Here is a 10,616-nt window from a genome sequence, read left to right on the forward strand (position 1 = left end):
TGACCGAGCCTCATACTGCACACCAAAATCTATTGTAAGTGCACTGAAAATCTGAAATGTCCATAAATAAAGGTTTTAGCAAAAAAATATAAGTACACATCCTTGTGGCCTTGAAATAAGCAAAGATTTTTTAAACAAGTCATAAAATGCTGTACTCATTCAGGAAAAAATTGACAACTTGGATTGTATCAAAAAAGCTTCTATTTATCAACAGATACAATTTCAAGCACTCAAAAAAGAAGCCACACAGTAGAGAAGACAGCTGCCCCTTCCCCCTCTCTCTGACTCTGTCTCTCTCACAAAGGACTGATCCAGAATATATAAAGAGCTCTTGTGAATCAACGAGAAAAATGCAGCTCAATAGAAAAATTGGCAAAAGAGTTGAAAAGCAGTTCACAAGAAGGATATCCAGATGGCCAATAAACCATTAGATGATGTACATCTTGACAAGTCATTGAGAAATACAAATTCAAGCCACTGTGATACCACTCCATACATGTAAAATGGCTCAAGTGAAAGAGACACGTAGTACCAAGTAGAGATGAAGTCATAGGGCAACAGAAACTCTAAATTTAAATAACTATGTTGCACATAGATTTGACAGTATCTACGAAAGCTGAAAATACTCTTACGTGCATACTCAATAGAAATACAAATATACACCCATTAAAGGTATGTACAAAAATGTTTATAGCAACTGTATTCACCATAGTCAAAATTGAAAACTTAAAAAAAAAAACAACCCATTAGCAGTCAACTAGATAAATACTAGACTAGAGCAATGAAAACTAACGAACCAACTGTGGCAGAGAATCACTGGTGAGTTGCTTATACTGAGTTATATTAAGTGTTTATTGCTGTGTAACAGATTACCACGCATTTAGCAGCTTAAAACAGCACAGGTTTCTGTAACCTCATCCCTGTGGGTCAGGAGTCTGGATACAACTTAGCTGTGTCCTCTGCTGTAGAGACTCTTCCAGGTTCCAGTCGGGGAGTTGACCAGAGCTGGGCTCTCGGCTGAAGGATCAGGTGGAGGAGGCTCTGCTGACAGGATTCAGTTCCTGAGGGGCTGCAGGCCAAGGGCCTCCATTTTTAGCTGACTTGAAGCCAAAGGCTGCCCTCAGGACTTGCTGTGGAGCCTTTATTTCCGCAGAGCCAGCAAACCAGGCAGGCACTGGGACACTTGCCCGCCACCTGCGAGTCCCCATCTGTACTGTAATCCCAGGGCTGAGAACCGGTTACTTTTGCTCCAGTCTGTTGATTAAAGCAAAACACAGGGCCTGCAACGCTCAGGGGAGGAAGTCACATAAGAGTGCTGGGAAGTTTGGTCTTATAGTGTCTGTACCACAATAATGGTGAGCAAAGTCAAGTTCAGAAAGAGGCCCAGCTCTCGAGGAACCAAGCAATGATTCCTCTCAAGGTAGCTAGTTTCAGAGCCCTAGTGACATTCTGTTTCCTGATCTGTGTGCTGATGATACAGGTGTGGCTAGTGTGTGATGGTTCCTCATTCTACGAACTCCTGCTGCTTTGTGCACTTCAGCATGTGAATGTAATAATCAGTAACGTGTTTAAAAGAATGGTGCTGGTGTTGCATCTTGCACTATGTAAATCTTATTTTAAAGGCTTAAAACAGGAGAGGAGACAATGGCAGTGGAGAGAACGAATAAGTTTGGGGAGTAGTGAAATGACAGAGTAGTGGTAAATAGATGGACAGGAGAAAACTGAGATCTAAGCCTGAAATGGGGAGGGAACGGAAACTGGAAAAGTAAGAAGCACATTCTCACTGTAGCTCTGAGGAAAGTCTCAGGAGGTAGAGGGACCAAATATCATGAAGATGGTTCAGGCGGAGCTGAGAACCTGAGACTTGGTTGAAAACATCTAGACCCATTTAGAACTTCCCCTCCCCACACTGCTGACACTGCCCTGATTCTGGAGGCTCACCTCTGGAGGAGCTGAGCAGGCAAGGCCCTGGATTTGGGGACCCTGTTGGGAGGAAGGCCCTAAAGAGCTGAATACAGAGGTTAACTAAGTGCCTGCATGCCAAGGTATGAAACCCCCAACTGTCGTTCAGTTTTCAGCTTCCAGAATGCTGTGGGTCACATGTAAAAGTCTCAGATGAGAACTTACTTCAGAGGCTTATACTCTAGAAAACCTGACTGACTCAGAGAGACTGATACTTGTGGATCCCAGGAAATCTGCCTAATAACTCATCTTGGAAGCCTGTAGTTAATGGATTTTGCCCACACATACAGTTTCCAGACAGCATTCCAGTGCTTCATGCTCAAGTGTGAACAGACTGCTTCCCTCTTAAATATGAAGAGAGCCAAAGATTATCAGGTATGTGAGGAAAGACCAAATCAGTTCAGCTTGAAAAGGCAACAAGGAGGAAATAAAGGAATGTGAGTATCAAAAATTTTGTAAAATGATAGTGTGAGAAAGAAGATACTGTATTCACTCAACAATAGCAGGAGATTAAAAAACAAGAGGAACAGAAAAGAAGAAAGTATTCCCAGAAATTATTAACCAAGTTAAAAATAAGATCCAAAGAATGCATGGTAGATAAGATTCAGGAAATCTCCAAAAAAGTAGAATAAAAAGTTGGAAATTGGGACAGAAGAGAAAATTCGAGGACTGGTCTAGGAAGTCCAATATGTGAATCACTGGAGAGCCAGAAGAAAGAAAAGAGTAAATAAAAGTGACAAAAATATAAAAAAAAGGAATCAAGATTTTTCCAGAACATAAGTACTTGAGTTTTAGATTAAAGGAGCTCAGTGGGTATCCAGTAACACAATTAAAATAGATGACACCATGGAACATTATGAGATTTCAGAATATCAAATTTAAGAGAGGATGTAGGTCTTCAGAAAGGGCAGGAGAAGAGTACTTAAAAAGGACTGATAATCAGATGATAGCAGACTTTACTGAAGCTAGGAGATAATAAATAGAGCAGTGCTTGCAGAATCTGGAGAAGAATCATTTCCACCTCGTATTTTATACCCAAACTATCAATGCAGCGTGAGATTGAAATGACATTTTCAGGAGTTCCCTGGTGGTTCAGTGGTTAGGCCTCAGTGCTTTCACTGCCGGGGCCTGAGTTCAGTCCCTGGTCAGGGAACTAAGCTTTCCCACATGCCACATGACATAGCCAAAAAAAAAAAAAAAGAAGAAGAAATTTTAAAACATAGAATTCTTCTAAAATATATGCTTCTAAGGTGGCTTTTGTCAGGAAGCTACTTAACTGAAGGATGTGTTCCATCAAAGTAGAGTGATTATAATTCCTATACCCCAATACAAAATAAAAAGTTTAAAATTTGAAAATAAATAGAAGGTTTAAAAAAAAACCAGGATGACTATCCCAGAAAGAAACCATGGGACCCAGGAAGCAGGTGCAGGAATTTACCAGGAGGAAAGTGAAGCAAGCCTAGAAGGGATCCTGTGCAGATTTGAAGAGGACGTAGCATTCCAGGAAGGATATTGCCAAGAGAAAATGACAAAACACAGAATTACCCACCCCTAAATTAAAGAAAAATTATATGAGAGCAGAACCATGGTGTGTTTGCAAGGTTAAGGATAAATTGTTAGAAACTAAGTATTGGACACTGAGCAAGCAGTTACGGTGAAAAAACACAGCAGTTACTCAGTCCAGGGAAAACAGATTACGTAAGGGAGGAAATACAATACACTTAGACTGAGTTGTGAAAATATTTATGTAATTATAGCAAGCATTGAATGTCAACATGATCATAATTGTTCCAAAACTGTGTTGAAAAGATAGGAAGGGAGGACCATGGGGCAGGGTGTCATTGTGGAACCGCATGCCTTAGGTGCTGTAGGTAGCAGCACCAGAGGGCAGCTTAGAGCACAGGCCCTGGGCTGCCCTGAGTCTCTGGTTCAGGGAGCCTGAAGCAGGGCCTGAGAACTTGCATTTATGACAAGTTCCAGGGACCACACTTTATGAAGCCGAGATCCAAAACATGAAGGGAAACACGAGGAGAAACCAGTTGGCATTGTTGTCTCTGTCAGGTAGAAATGGAGAAGGGAAATCCGCACAGGATCACTTCTAGGCCTGCTTCACTCTGCTGACTGCTTTTTCATTTATATGTCTTGCTAGTGCTTCTGACATTAATCTCTGTCCTTGGTACTTTGATATTGTTTTCAGTTTTTGTGAAACCGAAGTAGGTGCTGTTATGTCTCTGCACCTCCATCCATGATCTTCACCTCAGGCAGAGCCCACGCACTTTTAAAAAAATATTTGTTGGCTGTACCGCATAGCAGGAAGGATCTTAGTTCCCCAGCCAGGAGTCAAACCCTCACCCCTTGCATTGGAAGTGCAGAGTTTTAATCACTGGACCCCCAGGGAAGTCCCAAAGACCAAGTACTTTTACTCTTCTTTAGCTCCAATAAGCAGAGGAGGTGGTCCCTGAGCTCAGACCGGGCTGCGGGCACCGGGCCATGAGCACAGGACCCCCTACCCTGCTGCTTCCTGAGCATGTGGCCATTCTGCTCACCACATTGTCCATGTCGTCCGTGTTCTAGTAACAGCCCTGACTCAGCAAGAAACTAGGTGTCTGTTCAGTGTATTTTATTCAAGGAAGTAGGGGAAATCAGTGTCTTTTAGAGTCCATTTCAGGATGAAAAAAGCATTGGTTATCTAGAAAATGACCTTGTGTGAAATTGCTGAATTAGGTTTACAAGGCAGTCCCCCTTGCTCTATGGGGCACTGGTGGGGAGATGCATGTTGCTTTCTTGTGGGAGGGTTGTCTTTTCATTTTCCAGAAACTGAGTAACACATTCTTTCTTCCTGTCAGCTCTGCTCCAGCTTCAGCTGGAGAAGCCACCTTGAAGCAGAAGTGTTTGCTGACGACTGAGCTCTGAGGGATGGTCGCTCTGTGCCTGTGACCCAAGGCCGGGCCCCCAGCCGTCCATCCCAGAGTCCACTTCTGCTGGAGCCAGTTCTGCACTAGTGGGTAAAAAGCTCACCTGGTTTAGAGTTCAGTTCCGTGAAAAAGCAAGCAGCTACATTTCCGTCCACCTGGAAGGGCTAATTATACTACACTTTTGCCCAAGTAACGCAATACAGTCTTTTACTTGCCCTGATTCTGTTGAAGTTGTGAATTCCTAACAGTGGGAATGCCTTTCCCTGTGGGTTCCTCCAAGCTTGTGGCTCCACCTAGTGGTTGTGACTATTCACAACGCCCCCTTGGGTGGGCTGTCCCTGGTGGTCATCATCAGCCTGGCAAAGGTTACTTCTCTCACTGGTATCAGGGTGAGTGTCCTTGAATGACTGCTAGAGAAATTGTACCTTTCTGTGCATTGCCTGGAAATCGGGGATTTAGATAGATTAATGACTATTAAAGAGAAGTTTTTAGAATACCGAGGATTTTCAGATGCTTCCCATACTTTTGACTTTTTGCTGGACTGGCTGTCTTAACACTTCAAGTTTACATAGACCTTGAGAAGAACTACAGAAAAGTTAGTTGCCTGGCATGTGTTTTCAGCCCAGCCTCCCTTCAGGAAGTATGTCTACGTGGCCCTCACACACCTGTCACTTTCGGGTCTGGAAGGGGTGGGGAGGGTTGCAGAGACCCCAAGGCATTTCCTCTAGGCACCCAGACTTCTTCCTGGGCCGTGTGGGGCTGAAGGCCATGTTGACTCGGGGACTGAAGGAGAGCACAGTAGTTTCTGGGCACCTCTTTGGATGAAGGCTCCATTTCGTTTTAATGTAAGCTGAATAAACTTAGGTTTTGTAAACTGAAGGAAAAAATACCAGGATAGAAATAGGGAATCAGGTTAGGGGGATTCACATCTGAACCTAAATGCAGGTATTGAGAGAATGTTAGGGTTTTGTGTTAGTCTAATTTCCTCATTACTTTCCATCTGTACAGAAAGTTCTGGATGTTAAGGTGGTATATGCTCATTATAGAAAATAGAGAAAAGAATTTCAACACCCAGAAAAATACTATTTTAGCTTTTAAACTTTGGAATGTGTAAAGAAAACCTCAGTTGCTGTGGGGAATGAGGGTGATCTGGAAACCGTGTTGGGAAGTTATTAATCCCTGTTATCAAGGGCTGATGTTAAAGTATACCTCTTGGAATTTGGTTTTGGTTTCCTGCCCCGCAGAAACCAGAACTTAATTGAGTGTTAATGTCTGTTCTCCATAAAAAAAAGAAATGAAGTTTTAAGATCTTTAAAACTCCTTGGTCTAGACTGTCGTGGGTTCCCTGTAACACAGTCAGCTCAGGCAGTCACACACTTGTGTCTGCCTGGAGAGGGTTTTCTTCCTGTGCTGTTCCCGGGACCTGTAGAGGCTGGAAACTACTTCGCACCAAACAGTTTTGCTGAAGGAAAGGGAGTTGCCCTTCTGGTTGGCTACCTCCTGTAGCCCTTAGGCTGAGATTGTGGACTTGACCCAGGACGTGCCAGACTGGATATTGTGTTTTCAGCACACTGACGACCCTGCAGGTAGAACGTTAAGGTTGTATTTCTGGTCACTGAGACGTTTTCTAGATTTTGGAACTAGTTTGTTGAAAATATTCCATTACCTCTGTGTCTTCTGGTACTGAGGAGACTTTCTTAAAATGCATTTGAATCTCAAGCTAAAAGGAAATTTTGTTTCAGGTTCTGACAAAGAGTGGTAAATATGGAAATTGATATGAATTAGCCCTGACAGAAAAGATGCCTGTCGAGTATACATCTCCTTTCCTGTCTGCCATCCCCAGGCAACTGTAAGGCTCACCCTGCTCTGCTCACCTGAGCCTGGGGCATGGGGCAGGGGGGTAAGGGGAGGAGCAGCAGGTGTGAGTCATTGAGGATGCTGGCAGAGAGCCGAGTGTGTGGGGAGTCTGGATAGACCAGTGGGCAGGTGGTTGCATTGAAGTGGGCAGTGGGCAGTGGGGGTCCTGCTGAGGTGGCCCTGCTGACTGCTGGCCCTCAGGAACAGTTCCTGATGATGGAAGATCTTAGCATCCTTCTGTGCATTGGAACCAGCCCATCAACTGAGTGCAGCTCTGAAGTGATATGCTACTGACTGGTCAGGTGGGAAGCTTTGCTATATCTAGAGTCTCCTCTGCATTAGTACTGTGTAGCTGCAAAGAGTACTGGCTGTGTCTACTCCCGTCAGGAGTTAAGGAGCATGTGTCTGGAAAGAGCAGGAATGACAGTGTGTGGGACCACTGTTGGCATCCCTGCGTTGGAGGGTGCTTGGAGAGGGTTCATAGCTGAGCTGATAGACCTGTTTGGTGGAAGTAACAGAAGCCTGCTTGAACCAGAGGCTCAGTTCTATGTCACTTTTTTCCCGTTTTCACTCTGGTGACTCCCTAGGAGCTAGGATGATGGTGCTTATGGCTGTGAGCAGGTTTAGGGGGCTCAGGGTGGGTGGGTAGGAGCTACTTTTGTCCTCTTGCCATTGCCTGGTTGGTCTGTGAGGATCTTCAATTTCTGGTGATTTGCAGAGTTCAGTTAGTGCTGAGCCCCTCATCTCCTACCACCTGAGGGTGGCGGTTGTCAGTGTTAAGAGCTAAGATGCAGATCGGCTCACGTCCTGGCCCTCAGAGAAGGTAGGGGAATGGAGAGCTGGCCTGGGTGTGCGGGTGGGATTTAAAGTCAGGTAGGTGGGTTTCAGTTTTCTCCCCTAGACTCTTCTTGAGAACTTGTGAAGTAGCACACGAAATCCTGTTTCTCAGGACCTTAAAAGGTCATAGCATCTGTGTGCACAGGAAGGGCTCATTGTTCTTGCATTCCTGCCCTTGTGGAAACCCTGCTGAACAAAGGAATGATTAGATTCCTTTGATCTTGATAAATTTAGAAATACCCTTAGGTGCTTTCCTAAAATGTTGATGTTGTTTTGAGAAATTTTTTATTAAACATGTCTTATAGTCTCCTAAGGACTTCCTTGGTGGCTCAGATGGTAAAGCGTCTGTCTACAATGTGGGAGACCTGTGTTCGATCCCTGGGTTGGGAAGATCCCCTGGAGAAGGTCTTTACCTATATCTATTTGTGCGGTCACAGATGTTCTGTGGACACTGGAGGGTGAAGCCCCAGGGTGCCCCCCTGCTTCCTGACTGCTTGTTCCTCACACGTCTCATTTCTGGCCAACCCTGCCTCTGTCTCCTCTTGGACAAGCCCCTGCAGACTTAGACAAGTCACACCAGAAACCCACTCAGAGCAGATTATTTGGCAGTCATTTGCACAGAGGGAAGTTCTCTTATTTTTCTGTAAGTCGGGCTCTTGAGAAGCCAAATTCTCAGCTTCTCATTGAGGGCAGGGACAGCAGGCAGAAAGTGAGGAGTGGACGTGGTGAAGACTCGGCTGCCCCCTGCCGCCCAAGTGTGCGCGGTGTAGATGGAGGTGAGTGCCCCGGCTTGGCTGCAGGCAGGGACCTCTTCCTGGCAGTTTCCGGCAGATGGCTCCCGGGAGCCAGCGGGTGTTCAGACGGGCTCCGCAGGTGCTCTGTCCCTGGAGGCCCTGGCGTTTCTCCATTGGCATCCTCACTCCCACGTGGACAAGACAGTCCTGGGCTCCCATCCCTGAGAGGCTGGGAGAGCTCCCAGTTCTGATCCATCATGCCCTCAGCGTTTTGGTTGCTTAGAAACCTTTAATCTTCTAATGCATAATACACATTCCATATTATTTGTTCTTATTCCTCTCACAAATGTAAACCTATGGTTCCTGAATGTTCAGAAGAACGTTGGGAGCTTTTCCTGTCTGTTAGCCTGCAGGATAAGGAAGTTTGTTTGGTTCACTGAAATTTGCCCTGAACTCTGCTGAATTCACATGCTGGCAGAGCTGTGATTGTCTCCAGCTCTGAGAGGTGGGATCTGCATGTCACTTTATCACATTGATGGAGACAATGATTCAGTCCCTTTCCAGGGTTTTTATTCATCAGAGAAGTGTTTGGGCGCGGACCTCTGCTCTTTAATCTTCCTGTGTGGATATGATAGACGGTTACGAGGACCTCACTAACTATTTTGTGTTTACTTTTTATATGTATAAAGCTTTGAAGTAGCTTTTAAAGTGTAATTTATTTTTTTTTTATCAAGTGCACTATTCCTGCAATGTGTCCCACAGTTTTATATGACTTGTACTAGAAGCACTGCACTCACCTGTGAGTTGTTTGTACAATGAGATGACTGCTGTAGACCTGACCACCAATAAAGCTTTCGTGAAACACTTAGTTTTGTGAGCTATTCCGGTTTCTTGGACATGTGATGCACACCTACTGAGCTCTGCTCTTGTCAGCAGAGCTGTTGGCAAGAGTCGAGCAGGAGCAGCACCACAGTGTGCAGTGTTCATGGTGTAAGTGGCGTAAATCTGGATGTCAAGGCATTTTGAAAGTTAAGAAACCCCATTGTCCATCCCCAGCACATCCTGGGAAGAGCAGCATGGTGCAGGAAGAACCCGCTCACTACCCGTCAGACCTGGTGGCAGCCATCCCGGTGCCACTGCCCCTGCACCCTCTCCCCTGCCCTACAGGCCACACCAGGCCCAGGAAGGACACCTTTGAACTGAGAATTGGCTCAAACCCAGCCAGCTGGGTTGTCCCACGTGCCCCAAGCTGCAGGCCTTCCCACAAACCAAAGGCAGAAAGAAGTGGGCAGCTGGGGGAGACTGGACCTCCCAGGACTCTATCCAGGAGGGCACATCCACCCCCAGGTTCCAGGGTAGGAGGGGCGGGGAGTGAAGCCACGTCCCCAGAGACCTGGATGGTCTGCTGTTTCAGCAGCCCTGGTTTATCTGCCAGAGTCCCAGATTTCCCTCTTCCCCCTAGCCCGAGAGTAAAGCCCATTCTGCCTAACCCAAGAGGCAGACAGGCAGGGCTTTGTTTTTCAAGCCCAACATGCTTGGGTGGATGGACAGCACCCAGTGACTGACCATCTCCGAGGTGTCAGGCTATCTGTGCAAGGGTGTCACGTCCCCACCAGTAACAGCAAACCTCCCGCCACCCACTGACACAGGGAAGCCCTTTCAAACCTGCCAGTGGTGACCAGCACACACCATTGCTGCAGAACACACAGCAAGTAGCGGGGTCCAGGCATCAGACCCCGAGCCCTAAGTCTGGGACATCCGGTATCCTGGGAGCAGGAAGCCTTTAAGAGCTGAGTGGGAAAGCTGGGTTTGGGGACCACTGTGCAGAAACCACAGGGCTGCTGGGTTGTTCTGGCATGTGTCCTGCTCATCACCAAGTTACGGCAGCAGGGGTCTCGGAGGGCTTTTGCCCTCTCCACCTTGGACCCAGGGGTGCCAAGTGGCATGCCAAGCTGTCCCTCTATCCTGCCCCGCTGAGGGTGGGGACCAGGAAAGGTTCATGAGATACATTTTCTCTCCTCCCATTTGGCCACAGACCCAGAGGAGACTTGCAGGCCGGCTGCTGCCCCAGGCTTGGGCTGCAGTTGAGGGCGCAGAGCAGGGCCTAGGAGGCCTTGGAGGCAGGCAGTGTCTAAGCCGAGATGACCGAGGGCCCCAGGCAGGGAGAGGCCTGTCTGGTGGTGACGCAGAGAGAAACTGTTCTGTGGTCACCCTTCTGAGAGGCAACCCAGCCTGTGGGTCAGCAGCATCCACGGGCAGTCAGGCCAGAGGCCCAGGTGGACCAGCATTGGAAAGAAGCTACAGGAGGCCC

General features: G+C 46.6%; 1 protein-coding gene across 3 annotated transcripts in view; it reads left to right on the forward strand.

Annotated features, from left to right (window-relative positions):
• EPB41L5 (erythrocyte membrane protein band 4.1 like 5) overlaps positions 1-9,173 on the forward strand; it is a 167,924-nt gene extending 158,751 nt beyond the window's left edge. For all 3 annotated transcript variants that reach the window (XM_027562558.1, XM_027562547.1, XM_027562566.1), the window contains one exon: positions 4,809-9,173. In XM_027562558.1, coding sequence (XP_027418359.1) covers positions 4,809-4,875 — 67 coding nt within the window. In that variant the 3' untranslated portion in view covers positions 4,876-9,173. The remainder of the gene's footprint in view (positions 1-4,808) is intronic.
• The last annotated feature ends 1,443 nt before the right edge of the window (positions 9,174-10,616 follow it).

Source organism: Bos indicus x Bos taurus, chromosome 2 (assembly GCF_003369695.1).
Source record: "Bos indicus x Bos taurus breed Angus x Brahman F1 hybrid chromosome 2, Bos_hybrid_MaternalHap_v2.0, whole genome shotgun sequence".
In the NCBI taxonomy this organism is placed as follows: Eukaryota; Metazoa; Chordata; class Mammalia; order Artiodactyla; family Bovidae; genus Bos; species Bos indicus x Bos taurus.